The sequence below is a fragment of the Lactuca sativa genome, chromosome 3, assembly GCF_002870075.4.
Source record: "Lactuca sativa cultivar Salinas chromosome 3, Lsat_Salinas_v11, whole genome shotgun sequence".
Lineage (NCBI taxonomy): Eukaryota > Viridiplantae > Streptophyta > Magnoliopsida > Asterales > Asteraceae > Lactuca > Lactuca sativa.
Window position 1 is genome coordinate 60,603,342 of NC_056625.2, and position 23,369 is coordinate 60,626,710.

Genomic DNA, 23,369 nt, shown 5'->3' on the forward strand with positions numbered 1-23,369 from the left:
TTCGAGTAAGGATGAGAAGTTCCACGAATGAAGTCCTGAGGCACAAACGAGTCCTAAATGACATATATTGATACATATATGTATATAATTAGTGTCTAAAACAACTAACACAAATGGAAACAACCTTAGGGACTAGGAATCACTCACATTGGAGTTGTAGAATCACATGTGATTGATCACAAGGAGTTCATGGCCAAGATCTATGAGTTTACAACCATAAACCCTTCAAGATATTAAAGATCTTGAAGATGGTGTCTAAGAGTGATGAATCAAGGCTAGAACAAAGGGGTAGTTAAGCATAAACAAGTAAAGGATGAGACACTTACGTTTTGGGAGTGAAATGAGTGCTTTTACTTGATGACACTTGAGAGAGAAAGGGTAGTTCACGGCTGGAGTTTTGAGAAATGAAGAAAAATGAAGCAAATCTTATATATATATACTAAAGGGTTCATGACCTAACATGGGTTCACGGCCGTGAACATGGACCTTGACCGTGAACCTCACTTGTTGGGGTTTTATGGCTCATATGTTTTTCTAGGCTCTTGTCTCTTACTTGGTTCACTTCCTAACACACAATCCTTGAGTGTACTAGGCTTAAAACTCATAAAATGACCCTTAACAAGGCTAAAAGGTAATAAAAAAAAGTCTGACTCTCAATTGATTGGTTGGACTTAAAAGATAAAAATATTCGGGTTGTCACATGAAAACATAGAAACGGGCACCCCATGTCGTGCCACAACCTATCTTATGTATATTTTGGCCAACTTCTCTATAGAGATACTCTCCTGAATCGGAATAAAATGTGCATTCTTGATTAATCGATCCACGATGACCCAAATCAAATCCACTCCGCTCGTTGTCCGAGGTAACTTCGTAACGAAATCCATGGTAATCTCTCCCCATTTCTAAATGGGAATGTCTAACGGCTGTATCTTTCTGTGAGGCCACTAATTTACAGCCTTAACTTTCTTGCAAGTCAAGCACCTCTCCACATACCAAGCTACATACCGCTTCATACAGGGCTACCAATAGTCAGGACAGAGATCTCTATACATCTTCGTCGCCCCATGATGAATGGAAAATCTTGATTTGTACGCATCCTTCATCAGAACCTGACGCTCACCACCCCAATAAGGAACCTATAGCCTCCGATGGAGAGTCAACAACCCCCGACTATCATAATCGAAGGAGGCCACCCGACCCAATATGCGCTCTCTCTTTTGGTGTTTTTCCTTCATAACCTCAACCTGAGCCTCTCGAATGTAGTCCAAGAGTGGAGTAACCACTGTCATCCTCAACCAAATATCTTTGATCGGAGATGCGACCATCTTGCGGCTGAGAGCAGCGGCCACCACTGTAACATTCTGTTTCCTGCCATTTCTAAGAAATGGAATGGATGGTGATCGTGTAAGGTTTTGGGCCTTAAGGAGGCAAAGTTTACTCCTTGTGGAAGGTGGTAATGATTGTTAAGAGATTTTACGCTTGAATTGTGTTCTTGGTTGAGGGGTAGAAAGGGAAAAGTCATAGGCTGGGTCCTTTCATGAAATATGGATTTTTTGAGAAGTTTTTAGTCCATGATATTTAGATAATATTGGCTAGGCCTGATGTCGGGAGGGGCCCGATGACTGTATGGTATGCTATAGTCTTTGTGATTATTGCATGTGCTAGTAAGGTTATATGTTTATATGATTATGTGGGTCCATGACTATATGTGTGTATCGAGCGGGGCCCAATGTCTGGCGAGGCATGGTGATTCACATATCTGTAATCCGGGAGGGGCTCGATGTCGAGCGAGGCCCAAGGTCAAGCGGGGCTCGATGCTAGGAGGGGCCCGAGGCCGAGTGGGACTCGAGACCGGGCGAGGCCCGATGGAGGGCGGGGGCCCAATATGTGATTTTTGTATGTGTGGTATGGGGTATCTTAGGGAACTCACTAAGCATTGTGCTTACAGTTTTCAGTTTATGTTTCAGGTTCTTTGGTTTCAAATGAAAGAGCCCGGAATGATTACAAATCACATACCACATGTTTTCGCATTCTGCGATTTACTCTGATTTTGATGATGTATAAATACATTTTGATAATTTGGTTTTTATGTAAATGATTTGGTTTGTGGTTTTATTAATCTAAAATGAAATATTATAGTCTTATTTTTGGGACGTTACATTTAAACTATACACATTATTTTCATTTTTTTTCTTTTAGTTGTTGAGGGCCAAACTGCCAGTTGTACCTGATAGTCCTCACCATGACCTAATTAAGATATGAAAAAATATTATATCATGTACATGCTTTAGAAAAGTATGTTGTAAAATCCCAATGATTATTAGATTTGTTTGTTCAACTATGCTAATTACTTCTATATAGGATTAAATACAAATCTATGCAGCATTGTTTCATTTTTTTCCTTAAATTATGTAACAAAGTGGTTTTTTGTTTAGGAGATAAAACCACAACTCAATTTAAGATCAAAACATGAAATATTTCACCAGTAATATTTAGTCCATAATTTAGGAAAAAGGATCCACTTTTTGTTGCATAAATTAGGTAAAAGTTTTAAACTTTGTTTCACAATTTAAGAAAAAAGTGAAACTTTGTTACATAAATTTTATATACAAACCTTGTCACAACTAGCATTTTAGCTAGGAAATTATGTACTCTTGTAAACATTATCTACTGTAAACTCGTAACCCTAATTCATGTTATGCTTGAAGTTCAATCTATGGAAACACATTCAAACCTAGATTCATCAGGTAAAGTTGAAAAACCCTGGAAATCCCGGTTTAAGTCCTATATGGACTAGGATTTCCTTATTGGGCCTAATGGGCCAATAAGCTTCCAATTTGACTATTTTAGGCTTAGAACTCTTAAATGGGCTCTCATTGGACCCACTCTCATGAGACTTAACCTTTTTGGGCCTTATAAGCCTAAAATGGACTAGTTTATCTTTAATAGGCCTTATTGGGCCATAAATAATCCAATTAGCTTTAATGGACTCAAATCCATTCTCTTATACAAAGATTGGGCCGTGAGCTATCCTAAGGATCCAATGGGCCGTAAGTTTTCCTTATGGGCCTCATGAACTCGAGCCAAGGAAAGAATGGTCCAAAGTGATTCCTTCCTCCTTCCTTAGCCCATTTCGGCCCAAGTAAAACAAAAAAATAAAATTAAATAAAGGATGAAATGAGGGTTGACATTTGTGGTGCCACCTCATAAATTTACATAGGATATCTATGCACCATTCTCATATCTCTATGCATGTCAACTCATCTCACTCTCTCCCCTCTCTTCTTCTACTCTCAGCCGAGGATCACCAAACACACACACACACGCACACACACTTAATTCACTTCCAAATCCTCTCAAGAACACCTTCATTCCTCCTTCAAATTTTTCGAGATTAAGGGTATTCAAGAATGTTTTCATCCAAGATACATACTTATGGTAAGATCTTGACAACATACTTGCTTTTTACAACTTAATCACTCTTCTCACACCCTTAAATTCTTAATTATACTCCTAAAAATCTTCTTCAGTTCGAGATCTACTCAAGGGGGTTGATAGGGCCGAAAAATCACTTCATCTTTCCACATCTTCTTCCAAAACCGAATCCACGAACTCAAGGTGAGTTCATACCCCTCTATTTTCGGTTTTCATATGATTTATGGGGGAGAATACAAGTAAAATTGTGAAGATCTATATGTATTTGTATGTTATGTGTGATTTCTTGTGTTTATGTGGTAAATTTGTGCTAAAAATGAAACATATATCGAGATCTATAGTTCAAGAATGAAAAATATGTGATTTAGGTTATATTTCACTTAACATGTCAAGATAAACTACCATACAAGCTTTATAATAAACACATTACAACATAAAATTTGTCATTGGTCCATTTTTTTATAAATAAACAAAAATTGGGGAAAAAGATGACATTCACGGTTTCTACAAGTATCAAAAGGTCAAAACAGCTAAAATAAGAGTTTTTCTAAATATTAGGCTTTCTAAAGGACTAAAATGTAAATTTTAGTTTAATGGACGAAATTTGGGCTTTTTGGCTATTTAGGCGCAAAAATGAGAAAAACCAAATTTAAGGGGGCTGAAATGGAAAGTTTTCTCCAAACAGGGGCTATAAACATAAATAAACCCATTTCAGGGGTTAAAATGGCCTTGTTTATCAAAAGGGACTAAAAATGCAAAGATTTTGGATTTTGGGTAAAAATTGTAAAAATAGCGAAAAGTGTGGATTTAAATGCAAATCTTTTAACTAAGGGGCTGAAACTGTCCTAAATAAAATTGTGGGCTTAAAACATCATTTAACTAAGTTTTTAGGTCAAAAATTTCAAGAAAAATGGTTTAAGGACCTAATATGTCATTTTTCATAAAAAGGGCTAAAAATTGCAAACTTTACCAAACTAAGGGGATGAATTGGTCAAAATAATATTTTTAGTCAATTATGTTAAAAATGAAATAATTGGGTCAAGATATATAAAAATTTATAACTTATGGGTTAAATAGAAAAATATCTATTTTTTTTTTTATAAATCTATGAATTGTTATAAAACAATTTGGTGATTATTATGACATATCGATTAAACAATTTCGCAACACTAATACTATACAAAACAAGTAAACATTGTAATTGTTGGGCTTGAAAGATTCTAATCATGCTTATTGGGCCTTCGTGACCTAGTGACATGACTTTTGGGCCTAACATAAATAATACATGTTATTAGGCCTCATGTGACCCAATTACATGCTTAAGGGACCATTAATGGTTTTCACATGCTATTGAGCCTCAGTGGCCCATTAGCGTTTCTAATAAGGTCCAAATAAATCTTATGCGAAATGGGCCAGCGCATCTTTCATACACTCAACAACCTTAAATAACATATGTAATTAGTAGGGCCTAGTAGTCCTCTTCTCCTCGTCTGTTCGACTTACCTTCTATTCAAGTAAACAAAAATCAGGTCGTTAATCAAGGTTAATCAAATTCATTCGGAAGAAGTGAGTAATAAAGGGCGACACCAATAAGTGTCGGTCGTAGTATGTAGTTATAATCAAAGTCTCTTGGAGGGAGACCGAAGAGTTTGTGTATAGATCTATACTGGGGTAACTCCCCCACGCTTAAGCTGTTCGCTACAGTTAGACTCGGCCAGTCTCGGCTGACAAAATCTTAAGATCAATTCCAGTGTTCATTAGAATGCCAAGACAGACGAGCTAGTCATTATCATGCATGGTTATAACGACTCACAAAGAGATCCAATTCCATCTAAGTAATCATGGGAAATCGTATTCATTCGTTGTGACGATACAATAATACAAAACAATCATAATATTTTATCGGAAAACATCGGGTTTTCCGGGGAAACCAATCTTATTCACTTGTACTTTCAATAACTATAGTGCAAAACTTCTCATTTATACACGTTTTGAAATCATTCATGCATTACTTACAGGATCATCACAACATTTTCATGAAAAGTCTTATTACAGAAAATATCGGATTTTCTGGGTTTTACAAACGACATAAACTATTTTACATCAAACATACTTATGAACTCACCAACATTATATATGCTAACAATTTTCAAAATAACTTGTATTCTCAGGAAATCGTTAGAACGAGGAAGCATCCAGTGTGTTGAAAGTTTCTTTTGTAGTTGCCAATCATCAAACACTTTATATTTTGGGATCATGTAATGTAAACCATGTACTTGATGTAAACAGTGCCAGTTGTACTATATAATGTTTGGTGATGAATGTGTTATGTTTCATATATACTCATTGTGATGATATTTCAATTTAAGTCACGCGAGCCCTCAGACGTTTCCGCCATCTGGTTCGGGGGTGTGACAAACCTTGAGACGTTACATGTGCAGTTCCTGTTGAAGAACCGGATGTGAAGCTATGAGGTGCTGCCTTTATAGATGAATAAGGACACCCTACATAAAAAATCAATAAAGAGTATTTTGTTCATTTAATATAATTTTCAATCCAATTAATTTGATATATTTCCAAACCAATAGAAAACAACAAAGGAATGGAATTGAATTCCATTCCATATCTTGCGAACCAAATGCATGACATATTTAGTTCTTCATATTTGAATTTCTTAGATTTTCTAGCACATAGAACCTTATTTACAAAGATGTCAAATGCCTCATATTTAGGAGCGTCAAAAAGATCTAGACATTCACTACAATTTCATATCAAAACCCACAGTTAGAATATAGGATCTATACTTTTGACTAGAAAATATGAAATTAAAAAAGGACAAAACATGTATTAAATGAAAGACCTGGGCACTAATAAAAGAATAGATGCCTTTCAATTTCCTATGATTTGCTTAAATTGGATAACACCTGGAAAAAAATATTCAAGATTTTGATGAGTATCCCTTAACCATTACATGTTTAGATTTGTAAGAAGTTAGGAATTTTATAAAAACTGGACTTCAATAAAGAAAGCAAAGGAAAAAAAAAGTTATTTCATATAAGAAAGTATGAAAAAGGAAACATACATCATGACAACGGTCCTCTGTCCATTTACTCTTCTAACTAGATTGATGCGAGGTGAAAGAGGAACATCTGACTTTGACCCTACAATCTCAATCTTCCTAGGCTTCTCATCGAATTGTACATTGTTGTAATGTTTAAACGCTTGAAATGCATTACTTCTTCTAGCAAACATCACTTCATCTGTTCCCTAAATAAAAGAACAAAAAGAATTAAAAAAATGTCTTTTTTATCAAAGAATTTGAGACTCTTTAGTTACACTTACATTTGGATGACCACTTTTTTCATAATGAATTACATATCTGTGCAGCTCTCCAATCACAGAAAACAGTTCATTAGTCACTCCAATTTCTAAATTAGAGACATAATTTTGTAGTATTATCCATTCTTGGTAGACTTGCTGCTCTTAGGCTCTCTTCTAGCAAATCACGCTGCCATGGCAATGGTTTGGGTCTGCGAAAAGATTAATAAGAGCATGCCACATCTCAACATTATAATACCATAATACAATAAAAAGACAAAATTGCAAATTTGGTCCCTGTGGTATGTCCAAACTAGCATGTTTGGTCCAAAATGGGTTTGGCTTGCAAAGATGGTCCAATAGTTTCTATTTGTTGCGAGTTTAGTCCAATGGCTTAACAGCCGTTACCAAGCTCCCGTTAATTTACCCATGCCCCTCTCACTTAAGGGTATTTTAGTCCATTAATCCCTGTAACCGTTCCCGCTAAAGCTCAATAAAAGTAGTTCGTCTCCTCCTCAATAAAGTAGACCGTCGTTCTTTACCAAGATCAATAAAAGCCCTAGACACAAAATCAGTTCTGTTAGTTAAGCTGCGATTTGTAGAGATTATCGGTGGATGAACATAACAATGTGGAACGTAAGGTTGTTAAACACACCCTTTAACCCCAAGGTTGTTTATGGTACGTAATTTGGCCTTTTTCATCTTTTGATTTCTTGATTTTTTTTAAGTAAGTCCAACTGAGGTGTTTTTTTTTCTTGTTTTGAAGATGGACACCCAACATTGTTTACCATTAAGTTGTACCATGGAGGTGAGTTCACCAAGTACCCTGATGTTCGTTACATTGATGGAACTGTAAACTTTGTTGACATGGTAGACATAGATGAGTTTTCAGTTCATGAGCTCGATGCAATCATGAAGGGTTTTAGATATGGGGTTCCTCCTGTTATATACTACCATTTTCTTGTGCCTGGTGGAGACTTCCACTTTGGTCTTCGCCCTTTAGGAAATGATCAAGATGTTGCAAACTTTTCTCAATATGTCAGTGAGCACAAAGTGATGAAGGTATACACAAAGCATGGTGAAACAAGACTACTCACCTATTTCTTGAATCCTAAGCCTGTTACCAAGGTTACCCTTGTACAGTTAGATGAACCACATGAGGATGTGCAACACATTGATGAAGCTCCTGATGACCAATCAAAGGAAACACATGTGATGACTACACCTACTGATAATTTAGTTGATGTGGTGCCCACTCAAGCAAACCAACCTGAAATCCAAGTTAATGAAATAGTTCAAGTCGTATCCTTATCACCTGGATATAATAGGAGAAGGGGTATGAGCAAGGATGGAGTGATGGCATCTTGCAGTAAGAAAATTTACTTTGATGATATTGGTGAGACTGAACAGATAGCCAAAGACTTTGTTGAGGCAGCTACTGATTTTATATTGGACTCTACCAACAAATACTACAAAGCAATGTTGATGGAGTCAATGGCACTGACATGCATGATGTCAATGAACCTCAGATGGATGAAGAAATCCAACCTCAAATGGATGAAGAAAACCAAGCTCAGATGGATGAAGAAAACCAACCTCAAATGAATGACTTTTGGGATTTTGACTATCAAACTGATGCTTTTGTCCAAGATGGAAGTGAAAACCAACCTCAGTCTAACATGGATAGTAGTGGAAAAGAAAATGTAAGTGAGGTTGAAAGTAAAGAAAGAAGTGAAACAGAGCAGGAAGATGATAGTGATGATAGTGATTATTGGGTGGATGAAGATAATGTAATTGAAGATATTGAAGTTGATATAAGGGATTTTAACATGAGCATTGATACAGAAGTAGAGTTCTTAGATAAAAGGGCTAGGAATCCTAGACAACATGAGAGTGATGAAGAAGCAGATGAGTTAGATGTCATTGACAATGATGCTTTTGATTCCATGGATGAGGATTCTGACCAGGACAGGAAGAGCAGAGCAGTTTTGAAACAACTAAGTAAGGAAAAAAGTTGTTCTTTAGGTGAGGTTCATAAGTGTCATTTTAAAATAGGTCAAAAGTATAACAGTAAGCAGGAGTTGAAAGAGAAAATCAAAATGCATGCATTGGAAACAAAAAAGAATATTGCATTTAAAAAAAATGACAAATCCAGATTGAGGGCCATATGTAATGGAGTTGTGGCATTTACTAATGATGGAGTTGGTGGACCTACCCAAGCTGAAAAAAGTAAAGGGAAAATTAAAGGGAAAAGTAAAGGGAAAAGTAAAGAAAAGGACAAACAAGGTGGTACAAGTAAGGAAAAAGCAGATTCTTCTTGTCCTTGGATGTTACATGCCTCGAGGTCTACAGATGCAAGCAGCTGGTACATTAAAACATATGAAGACAAACACACTTGTATGAATACAAGGAAGGTGAGAGCTACAACAGCAAAGTTTATGTCCAAACAAATCATGGATCAAGTAGAATCCAACCCTACTATCCCAGTTAAAGCTCTCCAAGAACAATTACAGAAGAAGTATGGAGTGGGCTTCTCAATCCATAAAGTTTTTAGAGCTAAAGCAGATGCAAAAAAGATTGTAGTGGGTGATTACAAAAAACAGTATGAAGTTCTGAGAGACTATATCCTTGAGTTGCAGTCAACCAATCCTGATACCACAGTCAAATTAGAACTTGGAGATGTTTCAGAATCTAATTTGGTGAATTGCACTTCAAGATGTTTCAAAAGAATTTATGTTTGTCTAGGGGGGATGAAGAAGGGATTCAAAGCTTGTTTAAGAGATTTCTTGGGGCTAGATGGGGCTCATATGAAAGGCCCTTATCCAGGCCAGATCTTAACTGCAGTTGGATTAGATTCCAACAATGGCATATACCTACTTGCATATGCCATTGTAGAGATTGAAAACTGCGAATCTTGGAAGTGGTTCCTTGAATGTCTTGGTGATGACTTGGATCTACATGCTATGTCTAATTTCACTTTTGTTAGTGACAGACAAAAGGTAATGGTTGTTTATTTATTATTTTTAATGTTTATTTTGTTAATCATGTGTAATTTGTTGCCAGGGTTTGCTACAAGCAGTTAGTCAACTGTTCCCATGTGCTGAGCATAGGTTCTGTCTCAGACATATACATGAGAACATGAAGAAACAATGGAGAACTAAGGAATATAAAGATCACCTTTGGGATTGTGCCACAGCTACAACAGTGCCAGAGTTTAACCATTTCATGCACCAATTCAGTTTATTTGACAAATCAACATATGAATGGTTGAAGTCAATACCACCACAACATTAGGCAAAAAGCCATTTCACAGGTAAGCTATTATGACAATTTTACCCTTTTACCATTTTACCCTTCACATAACATTATGACACTTTTACCCTTTTCTATACAGGGAGAGCAACCACAGACATGCTGTTAAACAACCTTTGTGAGGTGTTTAATGGCAAGCTAGTTGATGGGAGAGACAAAACAATTATTAGCTGCTTGGAGTTTATTAGGGAATATATGATGAAGAGGATATGCAATGTCCTCAGGGTGCAACAAAAGTGTTTAGGCCCACTCACCCCAACAGCAACAAAGATCATGGAGAAGAATGAAGCAGCTGCTACTCAGTACATTGCAGAATGGTGTGGTGATGAAAAATACCAAGTCAAAGGCCCATGGACTGATCAACATGTTGTTGATATGCATGAAAGGGTATGCAGCTGCAGGAAATGGGAATTAACAGGTATCCCTTGCAGACATGTGATTTCTGTGTTGTATAACAAAGCAGATCATGGTGAGTGTGTACAAGAGCTCCATACTTATGTCCACAAGGTGCACTGGCTACAAACTTGGAAAACTGCATATGGGTACAAGGTGGAACCAATTAAAGGTCGGGCAATGTGGCCTAGAAGTGAGTGTCCAATGCAGATCACACCTCCCCCACACCGTAATCAACCTGGGAGACCCAAGAGGAAGAGAAGGCAATCCATGGAGGAGAAAAGTCAAAGCAATAGTCAAAGTCAGAGTCAAAGGTCAGATGTTGGTCCCAGTGAGATTCATGGTCATGGTCCACATGGTGGTGGGAAACTAACAAGAAAGTTTGTTAGTGTGACTTGTAGTAAGTGTGGAAACAAAGGGCACAACTCCAGGACATGCAAAGGTCAGGGAGGGACTTGATGGTCTATGTTGGTTTTATCTTTTGGTTTGACTGTATTGAACAACTTTGGTTTGATTCCTAGATGCAGGATGTCGTTTGTTGCAATAACTTTGTTTTCAATTAACTTATGACATGTATTTTGAAGATGGTAATAGGTATTATGTCTTTAGTATGCTTTTGTGTTAACTACATATGGATGCATTATATGTTATCTTTAGAAGGTTATGTATGAACAATAGAACAAATCCATAATTGGTCAATAGATACCAAATTTTCATTAACCATTACTTTGCATTACAATGTTCCACATTAGCAAAAAAATACTTAAACCAGACACATATACCCCTATCCTATTACAAAAGATAACCACAATCAACCTGTGGACTTACAACAAGAACAGCAACACAACAACAAAAAAAATCCAACTATAGACTAGGTAATACTTCAACATAGTTGCTTGTTCTTTGATCTTCTCCATTGCTTTTTCATGCTTGCTTGCTTGTTCTTTTATATCATCCATTGCTTTTCGTAGCTTATTGATTGTCCTAAGCAGCCCTGGTATTATAACTTTGGAACGAGCACACATGGGTTCATCATACCACCCAATAAACCCACATGATGAATTCTTGAAAAAAAGAAGAAAGAAACATTAGATCATCAGGGAGTAGTCTTCAAAATAAAGTTTAACACACTTACCGGGTCAGGACATCCCCAAAATCGGCGCCCTGGGTTGTTATCTGTCCACGATGTCCGAACTATCGCCCACTTTCTGCAGACACACATCACCATTGTCGATGGAGAAGATGAAATCACAGGGGGGTGATCGATGGAGAAGATGAAATCAGAGAGGGAGTGACAGTTAGGGCTTGTTGCTGGAGACGAGAATAGAGACGTTGTAGTCTCTTTATGGACTAAATAATAATAAAATAATAAAGGGGCTAGATGAATGGACTAAAATACCCTTAAGTGAGAGGGGCATGGGTAAATTAACGGGAGCTTGGTAACGGCTGTTAAGCCATTGGACTAAACTCGCAACAAATAGAAACTATTGGACCATCTTTGCAAGCCAAACCCATTTTGGACCAAACATGCTAGTTTGGACATACCACAGGGACCAAATTTGCAATTTTGTCCAATAAAAAAAAGATTCACCATTATCATGAGCTAATCAATTATCATGATTCATGGTATCTAGAACTAATCTGAATCGTTTTTTAAAATAAAGATTGGATTTTGAGAATTTAATATTTAAAAAAGATGATGTATCTTTAACACATAATCATTTTGTAACATCATTTTTTTAAAATGTTATGTTTTTTTTATAATTGTAACGTACACATTAATAACCTTGTTCGATTATCGTGTTTTGTAAAGCTTATTAGCTTAAAATGAATAATTATATATGTTTTGAGTGTTGAGTTCTAACAAGATAGTTTTTACGAGATTTGAAGTAAAACTATGTTTAGAATCACTCTAAACGTATTGGAAGTCATATGAGATTCTAATCAAAAGTCCACTATTGAAATTAACGAAAATATAAAGTTGGAAATAAATAAAAATAATGATATTGAAAGTTGTAGATTATCTCGTTAGAAACGTTTAGGCGAAAACCTCATCGAAATCCGAGTTATAACGAAGAAGTTATGACCAATCGAAGATCCGCGACAAAACCGGCAAAACACTATTTAGCGTAAACTACTTTTTAGCTTTAGCGATCTAAATGAAAGTTGTAGTATTCGTTAAACCAGGAATTTTCATAAAAATAACATCCAAATCCGACTTCGTATGAAGAAGTTATGATTTTTCTAAGTTTCAGTATAACAATATACAAGTAAAAACTCGAAATAAAGATCGAGTGATTTTTAGCCGACACAACCTAAACGAGAAACGAAGGTCTCGTCAATAGTAATACAACAGTAAAAAGACAGACGAAAACAGACGTCGGATAAAGAAGTTATGAAATTTTAACAGATTTTCCTGTCCCGGTCTGTTAAAAATAATAATATTAAAAATAAATTCAAAATTAGGCAACAGAGTCTAAACAAAAGTTGTAGAGTATAATGTCGCCTATGCATGCAGATAAAGAACGTCAAAAACGGAGCTCGTATGCGAAAGTTATGAATTTTTACAGATTTGGGCACAAAATCCGAGAAATCTCACATGCATGGCTCGGAATACGCCACGTCGCCCCTCTTCGCGAGCCTGCCCCGTGTCCGAGCTGGTGACTCATCCAATGCGCGGCCCAGTCCGAGACTGACGCCTGTCTTCGTGGTGGAGGTTTCCGAACCGAGACACGTGTCTCGATCTCTATCTGATGCGCGCCACCTGCCCCCTCGCATGCGAGCCACATGCTTCTCCTTCTCTCCGGATCCGAGCCCTCGCACTATATAAAGGGAGGTTCGAATCCTCCCGGTTTTGGTTAGAAATTTCACACTTTTTACACCTTACACCCTCTTTTAAGCTATTTTACAACCCCCGAAGCCTCGAAAACCAACCTAACACCCGAAAAATGTCCCAAAGTGCCCGAACACCCCGAGAAATTTATCTTTTCGGTTTGAAGCTCAATCCTCGCAAGGCCCGATTTTCAATAAAGCTTCGAGTTTTCATCGAAGAAAGTTAATTATACTATTTTAACCTCCTATCATTTCACGGTGAGTTCAAATTATAGGAACAATTGTATATTATGTATTATATGTGCAATATTCTTTCCCGTGTTATTATGATAATGAGCTATACCTTTGACCACGAAGTGAATGACTAAGTATCACTTGGGTATTGGTATGTAGCCTTTGACCATGAAGTGAATGAGTAATAATCACTTTGGCACTGGCATAATGCTGGATAGGGCTGAAAGCCTATAAATTCTAGAAAAATATTAATTGAGAAATCGTTTATTTTCTATGCCACTTGGGCTGAAGTCTTATTGATGTATATCGAGTTGAAATTGTTGTATCTCACTGATTGTAAATCTTTGAATCAGATCATTTGTTGATATGGAAAACTTTTCACATGATTCACATATTGTTCTTTGTTCCTCTTTGCTTCTGTCATATTGGTATATATATGGCATAACGTTATATTGTATCTATTTTTGAACTCACTAAGCGTCACCGCTTATCCCTTTCAGTGTTTAACTATTGCAGGTAATAAGGATCCAGTGTAGACACATACTGTTGGAAGATTTTGAATAGTTAATAATATTACTTTTGTATTTAGTGATCGTGTATGTATAAAATTATAATTTCCTGGGTAGTTATGTAATATACTAAAACTTAGTTGGTTTGTATCCAGTCTATTGGAATTAAACTATCAATGTAAAATATTGTTTATGAATATGCATGCAACATGTTTTGGAGTAATATGATGTAGTTTTAGAGAGGGGTTCTCTCAGTAATGTTTTTTTAAATATTATGTTTTTTGTAATGTTTTTTAAATGTTATGTTTAATTAAAAAATAGGTTTATTTAAATAACATGTTTTAACTAATTTTGTTTAAAACTTAAAAATTAAATCGAAAAAAAAATAAAAATAAATGATGACATGGAGTGTTATAACTAGTTGTCAATTTTCTCTATTTGATGTTATAACACAATATTGATATGATATGTTAGGTGATAGCTTTTAGGTGTGATAACACCCCTTAACTAGTTGCTCACACCTACTAGTCTAAGAAGAAGGGGTGGGAGGAGAATAGTCACATCCACACTTATTTAAAAATGTTTGTTGGATGTCCATAATGGTTTCCAAAGCATTAACAAATATTGATTACGGATGTCAACATGAGCAAATGAGGTGAAATAACTGCCCCGCCCCCGTCTCTGAATTCGTCTATTTCTCCCGACCCCGAATTCCTATGTTTCTCTGCTCCCGAATTTGAAGAACACTCTGATCCCTGCCTACGTTTCACCCGTTAGGCCTGAAATCCTCCATTTAACCTTATTTATCGTATTTTTAACTCTTTTATTTTGTTTATCTTTACATATTACACTAATTATTCAAATGCAAAACATATATTACACAATGGCTACTTTAATTATAATAGTTAAATACAAAGTAATTATTTCGAGGCCCTCCACAGCGTATTTGGGATAGAACTCCCTACCCCCACAAACTAAATGCGTGTAAAAGTCGCCCTAAACCGAAAACATTGTAAAAGTATTCCCGTACATAAACAGGTCCCATAGGGTTTTTGACATCCATAATATAGATGCCAAACTAACATGATTTTTTTTCTCATTTAAGGTGTGCGGGAACCATTTAGAGGTGTAGAGGGAGGTTTATTTAGCGATACCAAACAATATCCCTTCATTTTACCGTTTAAAACTAATTAACCACACCAAACCATATTGTGTTCAAATTTTCCCAAAAAAGCAATGTATTACTGAAGCAAATTCTTCAATTTTGAGTGTTATCTTTCAATGTTTCAGCCATATGAAAGACAAAAATACAAGTTTATGTAAGGATCAACGGCAAATTATATCTATAACCTCATGTATCTGGTCATCCGATTTTTGCTTCTTGAAAGAAACCGAAATGCCAACCTTATGTATATGCACCAATAAAAACAACAATCTCTTAATTCTTAAACACCACCGGCCTCTCTAAACTAATAATGATTTGCTATGCTCTTACAAACATTATCTTTCCATTTGAATGGTACTGCAAGACCCGCATGATTAATAGTTTAACACTACAAGAATAATATAGGCAATAGCGGCAACACTTTTAGCAGCGACGAACACTTTTAGCGGCGACATTAAACAAACTTGTTTTTGTCGCCGCTAAAAATGTCCGTCGCCGCTAAAGGCTTTTGTTGGCGATCCGCGTCATTTAACCCTAACCGTCGATTTAGGCGATGATCCAACGACTAGGAGGACGTAGAAAACCCCGCGTTGTTTTCCCTCCGGTTTGTCGCCGCTAAAGGCATCGCTGCTATTGCTAGGTGATCCGCTTCATTTCAACCTCATCCGTCGACTTAAGCGATGATCCAACGACGTAGGAATCCCCAGATTGTTTTCCCTCCGATGTGTCGCCGCTAAAGGCTGCCCGTCGCCGCTAAAGAGCATCGACAATAAAATCAGCTTCGTCTTCACTTTCTTCCCTGATCTTCTATTTATTCTCTCTTCTCTCTGCTCGCCACCGTCGATCTCATCGGAATTTCACCGAATTCTTCGATATTTCACCCCTCTTTATCTCCATTTTTTCCCATTTTCTTTTCCTTTTCTCTTCTCCCTATTAAATTTGTGTTGGTTGTTGGAATTTTGAGATCCCCCACTGTTCTCTCCGGGGTTTACCTCCACCACCATTGTTCATGACGAAATTTTGATATTTTAGATGTGTATTTTGTGTTTGTAGATGTGGATATGTATTGTTATTTGCATTTGTATGTATATGTGTATCTTGAGTGTATTTTATGTATGTATATGTGGTTTTCTATGATCATTTATATGTATATGTGTATTTTGTATGTGAATTATGTATGTGTATGTGTTTTTGTATGTATATGTGTATTTTGAATGTGTATTTGTATGTATAAAAATACATATAAATAGCGGCGACACCTTTAGTGGCGACAGATAGTATTAGCAGCGACGAGCCTTTAGCGGCGACTCACTTTTAGCGGCGACGGAAGACAATAACGGCGACCAGTTGAGCTTTAGCGACGAACCAACAGCAACGACCCTTTAGAGGCGATAGGTCATCGCTATTACCTTTAGCGGCGACATATTTGACCTTTAGCGGCGACGCTCGTCGCTGCTAATACTCGAATTTATTGTAGTGTAAGTAGAGTAGAGTTTATCTCGATTGTAGTTGTATGATGTTTATAATTACTATTCCAATATTGTATAAATAATACATCAATATCATACTCAATTTATAGAGAATGAAAACCTACGTTCTTATATCCTTAGCTAATCGCTCGGTAATCGGTCAGTTAGGCTTTCTTTAGATTAATGACCGCAACAAGCCAACAATAAGAATAGAACCAATTACATGCAACCTATTCTAGTTAATATTAAGTTCATATATATTAGTTGTGTCCAACTAAATTTTCTATAATTGAAGCCTGCGAAGGATTCCTTATTCAGAATGTACCATACCACCAATGTTCCCATTAATTGTAAATTCTGTTTACCAACACAGATACAATATCTATCAAGGATATTTTATCCTTCGAAAATGTTAAATTCTTGATCTCTTCAATCATCTGGTTACAACTCAGATGCTTTATTGATTTTATGTACTTAAAATGTTTATTAATTTCATCATCTTGATTGATTTTGTACATATCTAGAGGCCTATTTACAACATTTTTTTTTTTTTGGGGGGGGGGGGGGGGGGGTAATGAAGCCTTAAGTTCTTGAGCGTCAAATTACTCCAATGACCTACATGTTGCGTAAAATAGATAATGAAGAACTAACAGGATTTTTAGCAACTAAGTTAATGATAACATGTTACTTCTAAAAGTAACACAACATATACGATTACAATAAAAAAATTCGGTTTGATATATCTAAATTACTGAAGTATTGTCCAATTGGTATAATACCATTTGAGCACACTAAGATTATCTATCTCAATTTGTTTTTGTTAAACTAACTTTTTTATAGTAAGATGGGAAGTATTTTGTTAAATAGTTTAGCAATTTATTAAATTGGATGAAATACAAGTGCGATATCGTACAATTGGTATAGTCCAAAAATAATCACAGTATTACGACTATCTAAAATATTCATATTCATGGTACTTTGTGTATGCAAACATAACTGTGATTCCAATGGGAATTTATCCTTGGATGGACCAAAAGGTATAAGATGACGGAGTGTCCAAAATTTATAGAAATTTACGAACAACGATTCTATTGATAGTTATGCATTTTGGATTGTATAGCTACTAGAGGCCTATATATACCAATATTCGTTTTGTATGGAAACTCAATTATTAAGATTCTCACCAATTTTTCTACAAAACTTGTGCTATCTGCCATCCAATTAATAGTTTCAATTTCGAAGTTAGATTTTCATTGTGATCATGGGCGTATATAGATTTCCAAAAATCTTGTGTGGCAAGCTGGGAATGTCAAGTTATCATTCAACCTCACCAGCCATTGATATACCGAAAGGCTGTATCAATGTATATGTTGGTGAAGGCACAAACAAGAGATTTATAATTCCCATAACATATCTAAAACATCCTTCGTTTCAGACCTTGCTAAAGCTGTCCGAAGAAGAGTTTGGCTATGATCATCCTATGGGAGGTCTAACTCTCCCCTGCAAAGAAGAGACCTTCATTGAACTCACACATGATATATATAGTAGAATTTGTTGAAAGAAGATGACATATTTTGCATTGTCATCGTAAACAACTAGAAAATTTGACTTCTGGGTTTTGTAATTACCAAGCATCTTGGTAAAAGTATATTCGTAGCTAGATTACATTGCTATATCTATGGGTAGAAAAGACAATTTTTTGATTTCCCTCTTATTATCCATTAATAGGCTGCATTTACAACTATTGCACACCAATCAATCCAACGCTTGTGTCATGTAAAAGTCATCAGATCCCATCGCTTAACTAAAAAGTTGTCAATAATCTTTCAAATGATTAAACTCATAGAGTAGAGTAGTTTGGTTCTATGGTAATTAAATTTGTAAACATCAAATAGTTAGATGGTGGATTTCAACCTAAAACCTTAAACAAAAAACCAAAAATTATTCATACCTTTTTGATGCAGGAGGAACATTGGATATTGAAAACTTGTCTATCTCACCAAAAGTTATATCTTTTATATTTGTGGTTATATCCTCGAAATTTCTAGTTGTATAAGTGACAGGTAATAGAACACCAAAAGCAAGTATAATAATATGAATAAATATCTTCATTCTCCATAGAATTATTGATACTAATAAATGAAAAAGAACCAATGAAGTTTCAGGCAAACATGTTAAGAAAATTACTAACCTTAGAAGATAGATTCGAATGTAGACAACATAATCAATTGCTACTGTAGCCATTTTCTTTCTTGAAGATCAAATGCTACCTATATTTGAACATATAGTATTCATCAATCAAGATTCGATTGGAAAATCAAAGAAAGAGATTAAGGTATATAGAAAATACAGAATTAATAACGTAAAATCAATAAATCATAACATACCCATGTATCAAACACAAGAAGAAAGCTAAAAATCCAATATTTATACATGGGATTTTTTAGCAACCAATAAAAGATGAAAGCAAGCAGAGACGGTGGAGACATGCAACCATCTGTGTAAGCATTTTATTAGAGATAATTGGAAGTATCTGCTTGCAGCTGGCATCGTACCTATAATTTGAAGGTCAGAACTCAGAAAGATAGAAGGAGAAGAGGAGAACATAGTAAATCGATGGTGGCGAATAGTGATTAATGATGATGATGAATAGTGGGTTGATTCCTGGTGATGATTAACGAATCGAATGCTAAGCACGAGACTCGTCGATTTCTTCTAATTGGTGTAGGAGAGAGGAGAAGTTGTTGTGGTTCTCCAATTGAGGTGTTTTTGTGTATTTGACTCAGAGAAGTGGTGCGAGATAAGTAGTGGGTGGTGGTGATATTAGGGTTTCTTTGGGTATTTGAGTGAGAGAGAAAAAATATGGGAAGAAGACAGAGGAGACATGGCGGCCTTTCAAAATTTTGGGAATTTCATTTCCGCCCGTATTCTAAAAAGAACGCGTGTTTCATGAAAAAAAATTATAAAACGACATTCTTACACGACACACATTTTATAATATGTGTCCTCCGTGTTTTTTTTTGTGACACTAATTTTAGGTCACGCAAAAATGCGTGTCCTTAGTCCTTCAAATTTTTGTAGAGCTAACATTATTTTTAGGGCAAGTGGTTTTGCGTCTCAAAAACTAGCGTGTGTCATTGTTCGCGTGTCATCAAAGTGTTGTTTTCTACTAGTTGCCTACATGTTGCCTAAAATAGAGAATAACATATGATTAGGTGGTTATTTGTGACAACCCGAAGTTCTTTCCGTCATTGTAACCCGTTCCGTCAATAAAATTCGTCCTTTTTCGAATTACTTCCGTTAAATTTTTTTTTAAATTAAGTCATTAATTTTGAGACTTCTATTATGACTTAACGAGTGTCCAAACACGTTAGAAACACGAGAAAACACTTTCAATATTCAATCGGATAATTTTTAGTTACGACCACGTCGGGTTACGACAACTTAATCGGGTGCGACCAAAACCCTCGTTTAACGTCAGTATCGGGTAGAATTCCACCGTGTCTCAAACTTAATCCATATTTAAAGTTCAAATGATCTCATTTTGAAGCTTTTCACCCTCTCTCACTACTCTCTCTCTCTCTACAAACTCAATCCTTGGTCCAAAATCATCCAATTCAAGCCCCAAATCGTTAAGGTAACTATCCTAGCTCATAGCATAACCTCTTTGGCTTTCAGATTCGTGATTAAATCATGTATTAGGACCATAAACATGTGTTTACGGCCCTGGAACACCCCTAGGCCGCAAACACACATAAAAAGGGTTTTGGAGCCCAAAAACCCTTCCAAATCACTTATGGAGCTTGGAAATGACTTAAGGGCTTATTTGAATGGACTAGGAACACCATAAACTCAACATTTAAGGGGTAAATATGAGTTTATGGTCCAAGAGCATGCTTGGACCGTAAACACCCTTTCATGGGCAGTAAACACCTTTTAAGGTGTTAAGATGCCCCTTAAACACCCCCTAAGCCTTGAATTAAAGTCTAGAAGCAACCACAAATGAGTTAGGGGCCTTAAACTTGATAAAAACCACTCCCTTAGGAATTCACGGCCGTAAACCCCCCAAGGATAGGTTCCTGGGCCGTAAACTCCTATAACTTGGTCAAAATGTGCCCTAACTTCACTCCATGGCTCGTAAAATGAGTTTGAACCACATGTCATTAATCTAGGACCACCAAAACATAAAAGGAAAGGGTACATAGGAGCTTACGACCGTAAACTCCTAGTTTACAGCCGTAAACTCCATTAAATGGTCCCTTTGGTGGTTTAATCCTTCCCTATACCCTAGATTTGATCCTAGCCAATTTCCTCAAGTGATGTGTGACCTTTGAACACCCTAGAGCACATCACCCATGAGTTTAAGGCCGTGAACTCATGTGGATATGATCTTAGGGCCGAAAAATCCCTTAGGAGTTTACTGTTGCAGAGAAAACTCCATATCTATGCCCTATACGTCCGTAGATGCCACCCGGGTCACTCCGAACACTTGAATTGAAGTGTTTTCGCGTCTCGAAATGTATATTCATATCTAATTAGTGGTTCAAAGTCTAATTAGAAACAATTGTGTATCTCTTCATATTACATAGGAACCTCGCGTGTTATCAAGCCCCGAACTGACACTTAGCATCCAAACTGACACATACCTCGTTTGGTGAGTTCATACCCCTACCCTTTTTCAATGTTTTCAAGGTTTTCAGGGGGGGGGGGGGGGGAATACAAGCAAAAGTACAAGGATAACATGTAGTTAAACTTATTATATCATTTGAATTGTTTCACATTCCGTATGCTTTTAACAATGGAAACAGTATTAACCAACTGTTTAACCTATACAGTTAGTTTTCAAACTGTTTGTGAAACTTTTTATAAACTATAATGTTTTATATTTCATAAATGATTTGTTCCATGTCATCACTGTTAAAAGCATTAGATTAGTACATTTGATTTGTCCTCGGTAACACTCCACAGAGATACGCGAGTGGAGGATCACTGTTTGTAACAGGATTTTTCCGTATTATTACTAGTAAATTTGTTATTCCTAAAAATTGGAGACACATCCTTGGAAACACTCCACAGAGATACGCGAGTGCAGGATCGCCCCTATAACCAGAATCTCCTGGAGGGAGAGCGTGACTTGAGTGTATATATCTATACGGGGCTGACTACCCCGCACCTGACTGCTAGCTACAGTCGAACCAAAAGGTTCAAGGGTGACGAAAGTCATAAAATGATATTGGACTTCTTATTGCCAATTCTAGTCTATCGTATGATTATGGAACTCGCAATTTGGATAACAGAGATTTACTTGTTAGTAATAATGAACTTAGTAATCGGTTTACTTCAAATTTATTAGTTTTATATACGTGTTAAAACTAATGTACTTTACAAGGACAACCAGGTTTTCAAAATACAGCCCGTAACACAACAAGTATGGTAGATACTTGTACATTTCATTTCGGATTGGTAACCAACTTTTAGGAAAATAAGGGTTTTTCCTGGGATAACTGAACTATTCATAACCAGATGCGTGTAACAAACGGATAACTAAACTTTACTTATAAGAAAATATGGGATTTTCTTCGTTAACAACATTTTCAGAAAAACCAAAGGAAACTTGTTCAATTTCAGAAAAAGAACCACTTATGAACTCACCAGCTTTATGCTGATTTTCAAACTGCTTGTATTCTCAGGTCCACATTAGACAGGTAACTGGTGATCTTTTGGAGAAGACAGAGTGTTTTATCAGACACGTCTTCACTTTTGTTCTAACTAATGTATAGATAAAACATGTATTACTTTACTTTCAAACAAATGTAATTATTCCTATGTAATGTAATGTTTTGTGTTTACTATGCTTACTATGTACATTGGTTGTGATACTTACATGACGTCCTCCGTCCCGGAACGTTTCCGCCATCGGTTTCGGGGTGTGACATTATTCAATAGAACTAGGCGGAACCAATATTTTGTAATAAGGGGGTTACATCATAATAACAGATACTTAAAATCAAATATTTAATACGTAAAGGCATAAAGTGTTTACATCGTAATAATATTTCGATCAAAGGCCGCAGGGAATATAGAAATTATTCAAAATTTATATATTCAAACAATTTTACAGTTAATTAATAAAATAAATTAAAACATGCAACATTTAAAAGAAGCTCACAATTTATGATTGTCATATATAATTTTCAATTTTTTTAACCAAAAAAATATAAATATGAATACCCCAAAATTAGCTATCGAAATATTTTGTAATTAACTTGCAAACGAGTATGAAGTTATCAAATTAAGTAACCTTTACTTCCAAAACTAATAAGACGATTAAACTCAAAAAAAAAATTGTTTGATAAATGTAAGTGAAGTATTGTCCAATCGTTTTAATCCCATATGACCACACTAAGATTATATATCTTAAACTTTCTCTTTGCTAAAAACCAACTTTCTTGTAGTGACATGGGAACATTTTCTTAAAATGGTCTGGAAATTTATTAAATAGTATGGAATACTAGTATGGTATCTTATTAAATAGTATGGAATACTAGTATGGTATCGTACAATTGGTATATTCCAAAATGACCACACTAAGACCATCTCAAATATTCTTACTTATGGTACTTTATGTATGCAAACATAAGGTACTGTGATACCAAAGGGTATTTATCTTTGGATGGACCAAAAGGTATAAGGTGCGGA

At 35.9% G+C, this 23,369-nt stretch overlaps 1 protein-coding gene across 1 annotated transcript; it reads left to right on the forward strand.

Moving 5' to 3' along the window:
* The first annotated feature begins 8,357 nt into the window (after nt 1-8,357).
* LOC111877113 (uncharacterized) lies at nt 8,358-10,920 on the forward strand. The gene is made up of 4 exons (XM_052769712.1): nt 8,358-9,755; nt 9,820-9,960; nt 10,051-10,069; nt 10,151-10,920. The coding sequence occupies exons 1-4, from the start codon at nt 8,358-8,360 to the stop codon at nt 10,918-10,920; spliced, it is 2,328 nt and encodes a 775-aa protein (XP_052625672.1).
* Nucleotides 10,921-23,369: the final 12,449 nt, after the last annotated feature.

Coding starts and splice junctions, on each gene's coding strand:
- LOC111877113 (XM_052769712.1), top strand. CDS start 8,358: ATGAATGACTTTTGGGATTTTGACTATCAAACTGATGCTTTTGTCCAA. Junction 9,756..9,819: donor TTGTTAGTGACAGACAAAAG/GTAATGGTTGTT, acceptor ATTTGTTGCCAG/GGTTTGCTACAAGCAGTTAG.